The sequence below is a fragment of the Hyperolius riggenbachi genome, chromosome 4 (genome assembly GCF_040937935.1).
Source record: "Hyperolius riggenbachi isolate aHypRig1 chromosome 4, aHypRig1.pri, whole genome shotgun sequence".
In the NCBI taxonomy this organism is placed as follows: domain Eukaryota; kingdom Metazoa; phylum Chordata; class Amphibia; order Anura; family Hyperoliidae; genus Hyperolius; species Hyperolius riggenbachi.
Genome location: NC_090649.1, coordinates 240,302,725 through 240,320,282, shown reverse-complemented (window position 1 = coordinate 240,320,282; position 17,558 = coordinate 240,302,725). Strand labels below are relative to the sequence as shown.

The 17,558-nt window shown below is 45.1% G+C and overlaps 1 protein-coding gene across 1 annotated transcript in view; it reads left to right on the top strand.

Moving 5' to 3' along the window:
• The window catches only part of TMEM30A (transmembrane protein 30A), a 44,899-nt gene that overhangs the window by 10,479 nt on the left and 16,862 nt on the right, over window positions 1–17,558 (top strand). The window contains exon 2 of the mRNA XM_068281502.1: window positions 15,899–16,012. Within this exon, the coding sequence (XP_068137603.1) occupies window positions 15,899–16,012 (114 nt within the window). The remainder of the gene's footprint in view (window positions 1–15,898; window positions 16,013–17,558) is intronic.

The following is a 17,558-nucleotide window of genomic DNA, read 5'->3' as shown; positions in this document are numbered from 1 at the left end:
TTTTCTTGTACTGCGCAGTGAGCTCCCGATGATGCGTGCAGCCGCATGCGTAATTAGACCGGGACTGGTGGCGGGAAATGGAGGATTATGAACCTCCACCTGCTGTAAACGGTTGGTTGCCCCTCTGCAACCTACCTTTGTGAGTATATTCTCTATCCTGCATCTCTTTGCTTTTGTTGACATATTGCACCATTTGGGCTTCTGTTGTCTCTGTGCTTGTTTTCAAGGTGTACAGCCACCCTATAAGTTGATTATGTGTACATTTGTGCTCAGCTTTTAGGCTCTTTCACATGGATGGCTGACTGCAGGACAGCTACTGGGCTCGACAGCTGCTGGGCAATCCACTGGGCATTTGCCCCATGCTTGTAAATCCGAGCGGGTACTATCTGCTTTCTTGACACAATAGTCAACTGTTTACTTTTACTACAGTTTGCAGTTACAAATGCCCCCATTCGGTTTTATAACAGGGCAACCGGAAGGCACTCACTCCCTGCAATTGGGGGCTCAATAGTGAGGTAAATGCACCATTTTGAAGTCTATCTGAAAAAGCCTGTAGCTGACTAACAAAAAGATGAGTAGGATGGTTAATGAGATGGCAATAATTCTAGCTTGCATGCAAATTGTACGCAGTTTGGAATTGTCCCAGTCAAAATTGTCAGGAAGTGCACTTTATTGGCCCGGCACCAAGCTGCTTACAGTTTCCTTTAATTTTCTTTTAAGGTGGTATTATTAGCATCTCATTGACCTTTAATACGGATAAACGTTTTGATAGGAGTTAACACAGGAGCTCTAAAAAGTACTTAAAAGTGCAAAACGCCGGCAGGTCTTGCGGGAGTAATTTTTCCGCTATTACACGTGGAAAAATCACTGGACACTGCAGTGATTTTTAGCGCTTCTATAGCACTGAAATGCGATCACCAGGAAATCTCCTGAAAATATGTATGTCTGTCCACCCCCCTTCTGCCCCACCACACTGTGATTGGTCGTGGCACTAATTGTATGGTGCATATGGTAAGATGGCTTTCAGTGTGGCAAGTGTAATATCCACTAGCCTATTATTACATGCTGCAGGATGGCGTGCACAATGTCCAAAGACAAGACACAGAAGATTTGTATCACACTTTTCTCCTGGGGGGCTCAAAGCACTACAGCAACTTAGGGTGCATATGATCATTAGGGAGTCTTGCCCAAAGACTCTTCACTGTTTTATGTACTGGCTCGAGCCAGGATACGAATCCCCGCAAATGGCTCAAATTTTTAATCGAAGGCAACAGTCTTACCGTTGCGCTATCCAGCTGACGATATGGCTATACTGTCCCATTTCTGTGACTGAAGTTATAATTTGCGTACACTTTTATGGTTGCCTTCACAGGTATACTGTTCAGTTCTTTGCTGCTGATGCTGCCAAGATTTGTGCTCTTAATACTGTAGTCTTGTTTTCTAACTCCTGCAAAGTAATACATTTCTGTTATTTATGCCTTGTTTACTTTAATCACATGAAAGCAGAGTTTAAAAATGTGTTTTCCTGGAAACCTTTTATATAAACTTTTTTTTGCAGAGGTCTAAACAAAGTGCTCAAAATTAAATTAGTTTCTCGGAGGAAAGTGGAAGTGGTCTGTATTTCTGTGCTTCCTCTGTTACATTCCAGCTGAGGCTTGTATGTACACCCAAATGCTTGACTCCTGTTGGGAAATGAGGATGTAGGGCTATGTAGACATGCAAAGTTACTGTTACCTGAAAGAAGTGTTTGTGATAATTTCAGGTGACCGTTACATGATTCCTGTATGGAATGCCTAGCTCTGCCAAGCAGCCAGTTCAGCGGTATGGAGAGGGGGAGATATTTAGGTGGAATCTTTCTGAGAACTAAGTGAATAAAGAACTTCTGAAGATTTTACAGTTGGGCTGATTGGTGGAGAGGAGGCCACTGATGTCAAGGGAAACCTGTGCATATATTTCATTGTAACCTGAAATGCACACACAGGATTTTTTCAGACAAGGAAAATCTATTGTGTATACATCGCTTTAAAGGGCACCTGAAGCCACCCCAGGGTTACCAAAAGAAAGATACCAACCTCTCCACAGAGGGCTTATTTCCACTGGGTGCCTCATCCTTTTCAAAATAGGATTCTGCACCCTTGCTGCTACAAACATGTGCCATGGCTTTGGATGCGTGCTATGAAAAACTGCTGCATGCCGTCCAGAATACACCAGCATGTGATTTTGACAGCATGCTATTGATGGAATATGCAGCGTTTCCTTGTCTAGCTCAGATGTGGGGAAACACTTCGTATTCGTACATAGTGGAACAAGCCCTTACTTCTGCCCTGGTTTCAGTTGCATACAATATCCCCCCCCACCCCCCCCCCCCACTGCATTCCTCTTCACTGGTAACCAGTCTGTCGGAAGCCCAAAAGCCTTTTCATCCTTCATTCAGCACATCGTCTGTTGTCCTCCTCCACCTCTTGTGCTTCTCTCCATGCTCCCACACAGCCGCCACAGCCAGAAAAAGGGCATTACTGAGCATGCGCCCTTTTGCAACACCACTTGTGTGTGCATGCCCAGTTAATTGATTACAGCATGCTTTGCTGCTGTCAGCTACTGCACAATATTATGCATGTAGACAGACACATGGGGGGGGAGGAGGTGCACTGAATGAGAAGACCTTCAGCTTCTAGGCAACTGGATTGCAGTCAGGATGAATACCAAAGGAAAACGGGCGTACCTCTGAAACCAGGACACCTGTCAGGTGACAGTTGAAGCCCGAGTGCTGTACAGGCATGCTCATAGACTGGCAACATGTCTGCTGTGTGTGTGTGTGTGTGTGGGGGGGGGGGGTGATGACGCAATGGAGGCTGTGCAACTTTTGAAATGCTAGGTGTGGAAGGAAACCATGTGCTCCAGGCTCAGTGGGATGGTGCTAAATATCTGACATCCGGGAGGGGGGGGGGGGTTGGTGGTCTCCAGTACACTTGCTAGATTATCGGCAAAATAGTTAGCGGCCAAATTTAAGGGTCCGTACACACTTGTGACGTCGCACGTTGGGGATCTGGACCCATCCCTTAGGTGACATACAAAGTCGGCTGTATAGCTGACAACATGTTCAGTTGCTATGCAGGGAAGTAGAGAGACAATAGAACGGTGTGTGAGGGACAAGCGGTTCACAAAGAAATCAGCTGTTGCTTGGCCAAGTTGATCTGTCTGGTGGATTGCTTGCAGGTCAGCGGTCAGGGCTACTGGACACACACCAGATTATCGGCCTGTGGTGGTCGCTATCCGCCGCCTCAGCTGACTTTAATTAATCGTGTGTACGAGGCTTTATGCAGCAAGGCTTTATGCAGCAAGTATACAAAACTTTACATAGTTTACCACTCTTGGAAGGTGAGAAATCTGCAGTGCCTGATCATTCAATAAACAATATGGTGTGTGGGGGGTAATTGCTGCCTGGAAGAAATATCCCTAGAGCAGATCAATAAGTATTTTGATTCAATTTTTTTTTTTTTTTGCAGTTCATTACCAGCTTAGAATTGGACTAATCAAATGCTAATTAGTATTGGCCCAATTTGAAGTCTCATACCAGTTGCATCACCTCAGAGAATTAACATCTTATGTCTTATCTCCAGTTACCACAAGACGCATTACTAAGGTTGCATACGCACATTCAATTTTGATTGGCCAATGATTAAGCAATATTTACAACTCTGTTTAGTATGAGAGTTTAACTGCACAGTCTGTTCATAGTATTCTAAGGACTGGTTCACACATCCAATTTTACCTCTTCAATGTAGTATGAAGCACAGAAGCACAGCTCAGTAACTTTGCAGACAGCGTGTTGGGCTAGAAGGGCAGGCACTGTGATTGCTGTGCAATATGATCCTCCTGCACTCGGCTCTAAACAGCTGCAAATCACTTCTTCCTAAATTGATAATGCGTGTTGGAGGTGAAAACAGGACACATTGGGGTGGGGAATGCTTTCTTTCACTGTGAGCATATGATTGCAACATGTGGGTAATGTGTGCAAAAAAACATTTCTGCTCTCTGCTCACCCCTTTGTCCACTTCCTCCCTTCTCTGTCTGTCCACTTCCTCCCTTCTCTGTCTGTCCACTTCCTCCCTTCTCTGTCTGTCCACTTCCTCCCTTCTCTGTCTGTCCACCCCCCTCCCCTTCTCTGTCTGTCCACCCCCCTCCCCTTCTCTGTCTGTCCACCCCCCTCCCCTTCTCTGTCTGTCCACCCCCCTCCCATTCTCTGTCTGTCCACCCCCCTCCCCTTCTCTGTCCACCCCCCTCCCCTTCTCTGTCTGTCCACCCCCCTCCCCTTCTCTGTCTGTCCACCCCCCTCCCCTTCTCTGTCTGTCCACCCCCTCCCCTTCTCTGTCTGTCCACCCCCCTCCCCTTCTCTGTCTGTCCACCCCCCTCCCCTTCTCTGTCTGTCCACCCCCTCCCCTTCTCTGTCTGTCCACCCCCCTCCCCTTCTCTGTCTGTCCACCCCCCTCCCCTTCTCTGTCTGTCTACCCCCCTCCCCTTCTCTGTCTGTCCACCCCCTCCCCTTCTCTGTCTGTCCACCCCCCTCCCCTTCTCTGTCCGTCCACCCCCCTCCCCTTCTCTGTCCGTCCACCCCCCTCCCCTTCTCTGTCTGTCCACCCCCCTCCCCTTCTCTGTCTGTCTACCCCCCTCCCCTTCTCTGTCTGTCCACCCCCCTCCCCTTCTCTGTCCGTCCACCCCCCTCCCCTTCTCTGTCCGTCCACCCCCCTCCCCTTCTCTGTCCATCCACCCCCCTCCCCTTCTCTGTCCACTGCAGGGAAAGTCCTGTCCTGCTAGTCATTTCACCCCCGGATGCTTCCCTAGTAAAAATGATTTGATCCGGATCTTTTCAATGATCCGATTCGAATCATCCGAATCATTGAAAAGATCCGAACTTCCCATCTCTACTGTGACTCACTTGTTTCTATTGTGCCCATGCCATTGCCCTCCCGGAGAAGACTACGGAGGATCATAGCAGCAGCTGGAGGCGGAGCCTGGGACGTTTGCAGAGTGCGGGAAGAGATCTTACTGGCGGGGAGGAGTGAAGACTGATTGATGTATCGCAGCGAGAGAGAGAGAGAGAGAGAGAGAGAGAGAAAAGCTGCGGTACATCACAGTAGATTCCACAAACTGACGGGCACACTGAGCAAATATACGAGCAGGATGGACGGGACAAGTTTGCCTCATTATTCACGGACTGTCCGTCTCAAGACGGTCGCTTGGCCACCCTTCTGATGACCCTCATACTGCATGGAGCTGGAAAAATTGTTTAGTCATTGGCCGTATGTGTGTGTATGCACTGTCGTTATGTTGTCTCATCCCAGGACACAAAAATAGCATGAGATTGTTTTCAGTGTTTGTTCAAGGCAAATTACAAGTTAAAAAAAAGTTATTTTGGGGAGTACTTGGTTTAATGTGCTAAAAGTTGCTGTTTTTATCAGGGCTGTGGAGTCGGAGCAATTTTGGGTGCCTGGAGTCGGAGTCGGGAAAAAATGCTCCGACTCCTAATGAAATTGTAACTGTAATTAAAATAGAAAATATGATAATGTTCTATTTCTCACATAATAGTCATTAAAAATAATGTATATATACAGTAATAGCTGTGCTCAGTCCACAAAAATGAAATAAACCAATCAAAATTAGTTACTTGTGCTGCTTCAATAAAGGAGTCCCTGTATTTTTAAAGTCAGATATACACCTCTGATTGTGACTGTATATATGATGTGTACACAGGAATCTCTTATGTATACTGAATAACATCTATGCTGTAAGAATAAAGCCTGATGTGTAGCCGTGTCACTAATAGAGATGGTCAATGAGATGGAAATCATTCTGCGTTGATTCTGATTTATTGCTCATGAAATCAAATAATTTGATAAAATTTGGTTTGGTGACTACAAATTAAAGGGTACCTGAGACGGATGAAAAGTAACGTTTTATACATACCTGGGGCTTCCTCCAGCCCCTTCAGGCCAATCAGTCCCTCGCTGTCCTCCACCACCTGGATCTTCTGCTATGAGTCCCGGTAATTCAGCCAGTCAGCGCAGTCCAGCCACGTGCCGCTCCTACAGCCAGGAGCGTTCTGCACCTGCGTAATAGTGCTGCGCAGGTGTAGTACGCTCCCGGTGGCGGAGTGTGTGCATGCACACTACGCCAGACTGGCTCAAGTACCTGGACTCATAGCAGAGGATCCAGGTGGCGAGGAGGACAGCGAGGGACTGATTAGCCTGAAGGGGGCTGGAGGAGGCCCCAGATATGTATAAAACTTTAATTTCATCCATCTCAGGTTTACTTTGTTACACAGTAGTACTATACTCTACATATGCACTCCCTACAGAGCTTCAGGGAATCCACTGAGAATGTTGTGCACATTGAACACAGAGGTGTTGTCTATCACCCATAAATCTGGTTCAGATTGTACATGAAGAATGCGTAATAGAGGAAGAATCCCCTCATTCCCCTGCAGAGTACCTGCACATCACTCTTACATGTACCCACAGTTACATTGCCTAGGGCCTGATAGACGTTCTTTGTTCCGGTTTGTACCTTTTACAAGTACTCTTACCAAGGACTAGTTTTAGTCTAAAGGTAATATATATAGTAGCAAAAATATGTAGGGAAACAACTGACTCTTGGGTGCATGCTAGAAATATTTTAATATAGAAAAAATATACAAAAACACATATACACATCAACAAAACTAGAGACCCACCCACTACATAGACCCAATTAAAATAGGGACGCTACGGCCCTAAAAAAACGCCATATCACCCACTACCTCACTAGGTTCTCTTGGAGGCTGCAGTCCTCCAAGAAAATATAAACTAGGACACGTCCAGAACTACTTATGAATGGAATATAGTTCTGAGCAGAAATTGCATGTAAACAGTAGACTCAATCGCAGTCGTGTGTGACGTCTGTAGCCACCAGTTAAATACATAAACTGGACTCATTCGCAGTCCTCCATATCACGTCAACATCTCCATTACTTGATATGTGCTGTACATCGAACAGTAGCTTAGAGTGTGGAACATGCACATCCACGGGATCAGCTGTAGCAAGGTAGGAGCCATGCAAACATGATAGAACGGCAACTGTGACTGTCCTCAGTATGGCAATCAAGCAAGCCTTCAATGTTATTGTATGCACAGCTCAAGCGTTTTGAACCATCAGCATCCACATGCAGTAGATAAGATGCAGCCAGCGACTGAGATATAAAGTTCATAGGTTCATAGTTACCACACCGCTGAGTATGCGGATTCCGGATAGAGATGTGCTGCCAAGATGGAGATGGAATTATAAGTTCCGGGCTCCGGATAGTCCTAGTAGATGGTTAAAGGTAGTGGAGAATGGCGTCAGACGCTATTACATCTGACATGTTTCGCTGTCTGCCTAACAGCCTCTTCGGAGATTAGCGTCTATTTCTTACCAACGCTACTACACGGGTATTCATGGCGTCCACCCGGGGACCGCCCACCTCCCTCATAGCTGCTGTAGCCAATAGGGAGCGGCCCAGCACGAGCGCCGAACTTCGCCCACCGCACGCCGCGCTTGGCGGCGGAGGTGTGCGCGTCACGCGCTCCAACGTAGGACCGCCCACCTCCCCCACAGCTGCCATAGCCAATGGGAAAAGGCCCAGCACGATCGCCGAACTCCGCCCACCGCACGCCGCGCTTAGCGGCGGAGGTGTACGTATCATGCGCTCCAACGTGGGACGCAAACAGGAAGCGTCCCATCAGCTATAGGGAGAGGGGCGCCACCACGGGAGACCCAGAACATCCAGAATAGCGTGTGTATTTCAAAATGATTACACCAGACTAAACATAATACTACTCGTACTTCAACTAGAACTCAAAAACATTAATAATAATTATAAAAGTCCTCTACGACTATCCTGCATATGTAAACCCCAATAAACTTCTATTGAAAAATACAGCAGAGCGAGCCCTGCCCACATTGTACACTCTATATAAAGAAATATTAATAAATAATAAAGAGGAGAAAAAAAAAAAAAAAAATTTTGATGCTATGTTTCATGAAAAAACATAAACAAACACTTGGGAAGAAAGCCCAAGTGAAAAATATTCATAATTAGTACTCAACTGGGACCCCCATGACTGAGGAGGGGGGGTAAACCCTAAGAGAAAATGGGAGGGAAGAGAGAAAAGGAAAAGAAAGAGAATATAGCCTGTAAGTCAGCAAGAACTTGTTATACAGGGAGGAAGGCTCCGTAATGAACTGCGTCATTGAGACCCTTACCCCTAGTGGCATCTAGGGTGAAGATCCACCTTAATTCCATCTGCAGAAGAATTCTATCTACATTTCCGCCCCTTTCATGTGGATGTACCCTATCCAAGCCCACAAAGTGGACAAAACTAGAGTCACCACCATGTGTTAGATGGATATGTCTAGAGATGGGGGATTTCAAATTGCACCCCCCAATATCACCAATGTGTTCCTTGATACGTTCCTTGAACGCCCTATATGTTTTGCCTATATAAAAGCATCCACATCTGCATGTCAACAGATAGACAACGCAGATGGTATTGCAATTTACAAAATGCCTTAGCTTCCAGGTGCGTCCATTGGGGAGTGCAACCTCGCCCCCCACCTGTAGATATCTACAGTACACACACCCCCCACAGCTATAAGTCCCCAACACTGTACAGTGCTTGGAGGCTGATCTGGGATGAAAATGGCTGGTAGTCAAAGAATCCCTTAGGGTTCTTGAACGTTTATAAGTCACCATAGGTCTGGGGGGTACAAATTCCTGGACCGAAGGGTCAGTGCAAAGCACGTGCCAATGACGACTTAGGATCTTGTAAATTTGTTCTTCCTGGTCACAATATCTAGTGATCAGGCGTACTTTTTGATCATTCTAATTTTTGATCTGCTTCCTATCTGATTGGCCCAACAGCGTTAATCTGTCTGTTGCCCTGGCGCGTTTATATGCTTATTTTGTAAATTTCTCCTCTTTATTATTTATTAATATTTCTTTATATAGAGTGTACAATGTGGGCAGGGCTCGCTCTGCTGTATTTTTCAATAGAAGTTTATTGGGGTTTACATATGCAGGATAGTCGTAGAGGACTTTTATAATTATTATTAATGTTTTTGAGTTCTAGTTGAAGTACGAGTAGTATTATGTTTAGTCTGGTGTAATCATTTTGAAATACACACGCTATTCTGGATGTTCTGGGTCTCCCGTGGTGGCGCCCCTCTCCCTATAGCTGATGGGACGCTTCCTGTTTGCGTCCCACGTTGGAGCGCATGATACGTACACCTCCGCCGCTAAGCGCGGCGTGCGGTGGGCGGAGTTCGGCGATCGTGCTGGGCCTTTTCCCATTGGCTATGGCAGCTGTGGGGGAGGTGGGCGGTCCTACGTTGGAGCGCGTGACGCGCACACCTCCGCCGCCAAGCGCGGCGTGCGGTGGGCGAAGTTCGGCGCTCGTGCTGGGCCGCTCCCTATTGGCTACAGCAGCTATGAGGGAGGTGGGCGGTCCCCGGGTGGACGCCATGAATACCCGTGTAGTAGCGTTGGTAAGAAATAGACGCTAATCTCCGAAGAGGCTGTTAGGCAGACAGCGAAACATGTCAGATGTAATAGCGTCTGACGCCATTCTCCACTACCTTTAACCATCTACTAGGACTATCCGGAGCCCGGAACTTATAATTCCATCTCCATCTTGGCAGCACATCTCTATCCGGAATCCGCATACTCAGCGGTGTGGTAACTATGAACCTATGAACTTTATATCTCAGTCGCTGGCTGCATCTTATCTACTGCATGTGGATGCTGATGGTTCAAAACGCTTGAGCTGTGCATACAATAACATTGAAGGCTTGCTTGATTGCCATACTGAGGACAGTCACAGTTGCCGTTCTATCATGTTTGCATGGCTCCTACCTTGCTACAGCTGATCCCGTGGATGTGCATGTTCCACACTCTAAGCTACTGTTCGATGTACAGCACATATCAAGTAATGGAGATGTTGACGTGATATGGAGGACTGCGAATGAGTCCAGTTTATGTATTTAACTGGTGGCTACAGACGTCACACACGACTGCGATTGAGTCTACTGTTTACATGCAATTTCTGCTCAGAACTATATTCCATTCATAAGTAGTTCTGGACGTGTCCTAGTTTATATTTTCTTGGAGGACTGCAGCCTCCAAGAGAACCTAGTGAGGTAGTGGGTGATATGGTGTTTTTTTAGGGCCGTAGCGTCCCTATTTTAATTGGGTCTATGTAGTGGGTGGGTCTCTAGTTTTGTTGATGTGTATATGTGTTTTTGTATATTTTTTCTATATTAAAATATTTCTAGCATGCACCCAAGAGTCAGTTGTTTCCCTACATATTTTTGCTATTTATTTTGCTGACAAGGTGCATGCTGGTCAATTTATTGATATCAATTTTTATCACCATGAATATATAGTTGTTGGCCTACTTTTGGGTCACCAGCACATATCATTGGTCATATGCTATTTTGGTGTCCTTTTCTTGTTCTTTCTAATATATATAGTAGTCTACATATTCTACTCACTTCCGTTGTCTTGTAAAATTCCTAAGCGTTGGCAGTTAAAGCGGACCCAAACCAAACATTTTTTTTAATTCAAAATATTTAGTTGCACCACTCTGACACAAATATAAATAAACACGCCTTCAAGCCTATGAGCATTTCAGTGCATGCTTTTTACCCTCCTCTTTGCAGAACTAGGGTTATACAGGTGGCAGCCATTAGCAATTCCTCCATTGCTGGACACCATCTACTCCACCAGTTTGCCGGATTATTTGCCGACAATGTGAAAGGAAGGGAGGGGTTTCTCCAATAAATGTAAAATATTTTATATTTGTCATCATGCAGCTGAAAAAAGGCTGCTATTTATTATTATAATTTATAAAATAGATTTTATTTCTGAAATCTTGTATTTTTAGTTTGGGTCCACTTTAACCACTTGCCGACCGCCCACTGTACATTGGCGGCGGCAAAGTGGCAGCCCCAGGACCACGTAACGCAGATTGGCGTCGGGTCCTGGGAATGTGTTGCCGGGGATCGCGCACTGGGATCTGGCATCCGCCGGCAATAGGCTCCGCCCACCCGCGACGACAACCCGCCTGCCGATCGGAAGCGCCGGCGGGTTGTTAGCCCCATGATCGCCACATACAAAGTGTATAATACACTTTGTAATGTATACAAAGTGTATTATACAGGCTGCCTCCTGCCCTGGTGGTCCCAGTGTCCGAGGGACCACCAGGGCAGGCTGCAGCCACCCTAGTCTGCACCAAACACACTGATCCTGCCCCCCCCCTTCCCTCTAATCGCCCACAGCACCCCTCAGCCCCCCCCCTGCCCACCCCCCAGACCACTGTTTGCACCCAATCACCCCCCTAATCGCCCAACAATCACTCCCTGTCACTATCTGTCAACGCTATTTTTTTATTTATTCCCTAAACTGCCCCCTGGGGACTCCTGATCACCCCCCCAACCTTTAGATTCTACCCAGACCCCCCCCCTCCTGTGTACTGTATGCATCTATCCCCCCTGTAATAACCCACTGATCACCCATCAATCACTCCCTGTCACTGCCACCCATCAATTAGCCCCTAACCTGCCCCTTGCGGGCAATCTGATCACCCACCCACACCATCAGATCGCCCGCAAACCCGCCATCAGATCACCTCCCAAGTGCATTGTTTACATCTGTTCTCTCCTCTAAACACCCACTAATTACCCATCGATCACCCCCTATCGCCACCTGTCACTGTTACCCATCAGATTAGACCCTAATTTGCCCCTTGCGGGCACCCAATCAACCGCCCACACGCTCAGATTGCCCTCAGACCCCCCCCCCCCCCCCCCCCATCAATTCGCCAGTGCATTATTTACATCTGTTCTTCCTTGTAATAACCCACTGATCTCCTGTCAATCACCCATCAATCACCCCCTGTCACTGCCACCCATCAATCAGCCCCTAACTTGCCCCTTGCAGGCAATCTGATCACCCACCCACACAATCAGATCGCCCGCAAACCCGCCGTCCGATCACCTCCCAAGTGCATTGTTTACATCTGTTCTCTCCTCTAAACGCCCACTAATTACCCATCTGTCACCACGTGTCACTGCTACCCATCAGATCAGACCCCTATCTGCCCCTAGGGCACCCAATCACCCGCCCACACCCTCAGAACGCCCTCAGACCCCAGCCCTGATCACCTTGCCAGTGCATTGCTTGCATCTATTCCCCCCCTCTAATCACAGCTTGAGACACCCATCAATCACCTCCTGTCACCCCCTAGCACACCTACTCATCAGATCAGGCCCTAACTTGCCCCGTGTGGGCTCATGATCACTCGGCCAAACCCTCAGATCCCCCTCAGACCCCCTTCTGACCACCTCCCCAGTGCATTGATTGCATCTATTTTCCCCTCTAATCACCCCTTGAGACACCAATCAATCACCTCCTGTCACCCCCCTAGCACTCCTATCCATCAGATCAGGCCCAATACAACCTGTCATCTAAGAGGCCACCCTGCTTATGACCGGTTCCACAAAATTTCCCCCCTCATAGACCACGTCATCAAAATTTGCAGATGCTTATACCCCTGAACAGTCATTTTGAGGCATTTGGTTTCCAGACTACTCCTCACGGTTTTGGGCCCCTAAAATGCCAGGGCAGTATAGGAACCCCACAAGTGACCCCATTTTAGAAAGACACCCCAAGGTATTCCGTTAGGTGTATGACGAGTTCATAGAAGATTTTGTCCAGTTAGCGGAAATTGATTTTTATTGTTTTTTTCACAAAGTGTCATTTTCCACTAACTTGTGACAAGAAAATAAACACTATGAACTCACCATACTACTAACGGAATACCTTGTGGTGTCTTCTTTCTAAAATGGGGTCACTTGTGGGATTCCTATACTGCCCTGGCATTTTAGGGGCCCTAAACCGTGAGTAGTCTAGAAACCAAGTGCCCCTTAGCGCACCTAGGCTGCAAAAAAGTGTCACACATGTGGTATCGCCGTACTCAGTAGTATAATGTGTTTTGGGGTGTATTTTTACACATGGGTAGGAGAAATATCTCTGTAAATGACAATTTTTTTTTTTTTTTTTACACACAATTGTCCATTTACAGAGAGATTTCTCCCACCCAGCATGGGTATGTGTAAAAATACACCCCAAAACACATTATACTACTTCTCCTGAGTACGGCAATACCACGTCCTATTCACAGGTCATTTTGAGGCATTTGCTTTCCAGACTACTCCTCACGTTTAGGGCCCCTAAAATGCCAGGGCAGTGTAGGAACCTCACAAGTGACCCCATTTTAGAAAGAAGACACCCCAAGGTATTCCGTTAGTAGTATGGTGAGTTCATAGAAGATTTTATTTTTTTGTCACAAGTTAGTGGAAAATGACACTTTGTGAAAAAAAATTATCTATTTCTGCTAACTTGTGACAAAAAAATAAAATCTTCTATAAACTCACCATACTACTAACGGAATACCTTGGGGTGTCTTCTTTCTAAAATGGGGTCACTTGTGGGGTTCCTATACTGCCCTGGCATTTTAGGGGCCCAAAACCGTGAGGAGTAGTCTAGAAACCAAATGCCTCAAAATGACCTGTGAAATCCTTAAAGGTACTCCTAGGATGTTGGGCCCCTTCGCGAAGTTGGGATGCAAAAAAGTGCCACACATGTGGTATCGCCATACTCAGGAGAAGTAGTATAATGTGTTTTGTAGTGTATTTTTACACCTACCCATGCTGGGTGGGAGAAATATCTCTGTAAATAGACAATTGTGTGTCAAAAAATCAAAAAATTGTCATTTACAGAGATATTTCTCCCACCCAGCATGGGTATATGTAAAAATACACCACAAAACACATTTTACTACTTCTCCTGAGTATGGCAGTACCACATGTGTGGCACTTTTTTGCACCCTAACTGCGCTAAGGGGCCCAAAGTCCAATGAGTACCTTTAGGATTTCACAGGTCATTTTGAGAAATTTGGTTTCAAGACTACCCCTCAAGGTTTAGGGCCCCTAAAATGCCAGGGCAGTATAGGAACCCCACAAGTGACCCCATTTTAGGAAGACACCCCAATGTATTCCGTTAGGGGTATGGTGAGTTCATAGAAAATTTTATTTTTTGTCACAAGTTAGCGGAAATTGATTTTAATTTTTTTTTTTCCTCAGTGTCAATTTCCGCTAACTTGTGACAAAAAAAAAAATCTTCTATGAACTCACCATACTCCTAACAGAATACCTTGTGGTGTTGTCTTTCTAAAATGGGGTCACTTGTGGTGTTCCTAAACTGACCTGGCATTTTAGGGGCCCAAAACCGCGAGGCGTAGTCTTGAAATCAAATGTCTCAAAACGACCTGTGAAATCCTAAAGGTACTCATTGGACTTTGGGCCCCTTAGCACAGTTAGGGTGCAAAAAAGTGCCACACATGGTGGTATCGCTGTACTCAGGAGTAGTATGTGTTTTGTGGTGTATTTTTACACATACCCATGCTGGGTGGGAGAAATCTCTCTGTAAATGAACAATTGTGTGTAAAAAAAAAAAAAAAAAAAAAAAAAAATCAAAACATTGTCATTTACAGAGATATTTCTCCCACCCAGCATGGGTATGTGTAAAAATACACCCCAAAACACATTAGACTACTTCTCCTGAGTACGGCGATACCACATGTGTGGCACTATTTTGCAGCCTAACTGCGCTAAGGGGCCCAAAGTCCAATGAGCACCTTTAGGCTTTACAGGGGTTCTTATAATTTAGCACCCCCCAAAATGCCAGGACAGTAAACACACCCCACAAATGACCTCATTTTGGAAAGTAGACACTTCAAGGTATTCAGAGAGGGGCATGGTGAGTCCGTGGCAGATTTCATTTTTTTGTTTGTCACATGTTAGCAGAAATGGAAACTTTTTTTTTTTTTTTTTTTTTGGGTCTCAAAGTGTCATTTTCCGCTAATTTGTGACAAAAAATAAAATCTTCTGTGAACTCACCATGCCTCTCAGTGAATACTTTGGGATGTCTTCTTTACAAAATGGGGTCATTTGGGGGGTATTTATACTATCCTGGAATTTTAGCACCTCATGAAACATGACAGATGCTCAGAAAAGTCAGAGATGCTTCAAAATGGGAAAATTCACTTTTTGCACCATAGTTTGTAAAGGCTATAACTTTTACCCAAACCAATAAATATACACTGAATGTTTTTTTTGTTTTTTTATCAGACATGTAGCACAATAAATTTGGACAAAAATGTATACAGACATTTTACTTTATTTGACAAATTTTATCACAAAGTTAAGAAATTTTTTTGACAAAATTCATGTTTTTGATGAATATAAGAAAAACTAAAAATTGCAGCAGCAATCAAATCACACCAAAAGAAAGCTGTATTAGTGACAAGAAAAGGAGGTAAAATTCATTTAGATGGTAGGTTGTATGTCCGAGCAATAAACCGTTAAAGCTGCAGTGGTCTGAATGGGAAAAAAGGCTCTGGTCCTTAAGGGGTTTTATGACTGCAGTCCTTAAGTGGTTAAGTGACGAATTTCACGTTACATACTTTTAATTAACAAAATTGTAAAGTGCAAATTAGAGGAGTTGGAGTCAGTGGAATCCTAAACTGAGGAGTCGGAGTCGGATTTTTGGACCGACTCCACAGCCCTGGTTTTTAGCTTGGGAGCCAGGAGAATATACCTGTACGTCTTTTAACTACTGCACTATCTGGAAAGTTGCTTAGCTGTTCAGTACTGTGGTACAGTACCTGCCACTTTTAGAATTGAATAGTTAGTAGTATAAAAAGGAAAACCTGTAATGTACTTTCTTAAATCCTTGTAGTAATGCTGACTTTTCTCTTTTCTACAGATTGACTACACTGGAATAGACCCAAGTAGCCCCTGTCACAAGTGTGCCAATGTTTCATGGAACAATACACCGTGTGTTTGCACTATTAATTTCACCCTAGATACTGCATTTGAGGTAATTATCGGTGTCCTTTTCCTGACTGTTATGTAATTGTTATTGGCTAATAGAATGCAAATTCCAGCAACCACCTGGTGTGTAATTTGCTAGCAGAGCCTCTGCAGTCATAAATTTACAGCATTTGCTTCTTCCTTGAGCCAACACAGGATGTGGTTCTGCTCTGAAAAAGCTGTTGCAATGTGTAGGTTTGTGTGCATAACGTAATACACTAAGAACATGCCAACTTAGCAGTGAGTTTTCATCATTTAGAATTTGCTTGTTTTAAAAAATGCAAATGCTTTGCAAGGGCTCTTTATGGCTAAAGGTATTTGGAGTTGCCTTTAGTTACTGCAGTGTTCTTCCCAGACATGTTTTCCAGCCAGGTGGCATGAAAAATTAGCTGGGTGGGGCAGGGCAGGCAAATACAGGGCTGGCGCCTCCACAGGGGCAAACTGAGCAATTGCCAACTGACAGGCCCTCAAGTTTTCCTCCAATTGATAGCACAGAACATTCCTGGATGGGGGAATGTGCGCAGCTGGGCCGCGGATGTGTGCCAGAATACCGTGTTGTCCAATGTAGCATATGTAGAAAGCAGATCGGCACTTGCAATAATTTCAGCATAAAATATCTTTATTTTATCCGGCTAATGCAGTTGCAGTTTAAAATAATGTATCAAAAAATTGAGGCGGCCCCCAATGCTCCCACCTCACCCCAGAGCTCCTAGGCATCGGGTAGGGCATTTTTACAATTTTTTTGATGCATTATTTTAAACTGCAACTGAATTAGCCGGATAAAATAAAGCTATCTTATACTGAAATTATTGCAAGTGCCGACCTGCTTTCTACATATGCTACATTGAACCATGCACGTTTTATGAAGCCAGAGCATGCAATCTAAAGCATTATATACCCGATGCCATCTTCAAACCATCCCAGCATCTATCAACCACATATACACTGAGAACTGTAGTGCCTGTTCTGCTATCTCCTTCTTTGATCATAGTATACCGTGTTGTCCAGCGGGGGGGACAGGAGCAGCCTCAAGGGGGCTGGAAGAAGCCCCAGGTGAGTATAAAACCTGAGACTGCTTTCGTCTCAGGTTTCCTTTAAATTTAGAGGCTATATGCTCCCAGCCCCACTACTGGGAGACACACCGCAGAGTGCTTTTTGGATTGTTTTCATTTTTAAATAAATGCTCCTATTGACTTGCATTAAAATCATCGTAATATGCGATTCTTTGAAAAATCGTGATCACAGCAATCCTGCCCGCAATTTTACTGCAAATCAATGGAAGCATTTTTTAAAGCTAGGTAGCTGTTCTGTTATCTTTACCTTTTATCAATGTGAAACTTTTTGTCAGTCTCATTGATTCTCATCTATAAAACAGTTTGTTTTGACACATCCCTATCACATAGCAAATACCTGTCTCTAGTATGTTTGCATGTGTCTATCTCCCGTTTGTGTGGTATGCGATTCTTTGAAAAATCACAATCACGACAATCCTGCTGCGATTTTAAAACAAGTCAATGGAAGCATTTTTTTTAAAGCTAGGTAGCTGTTCTGAT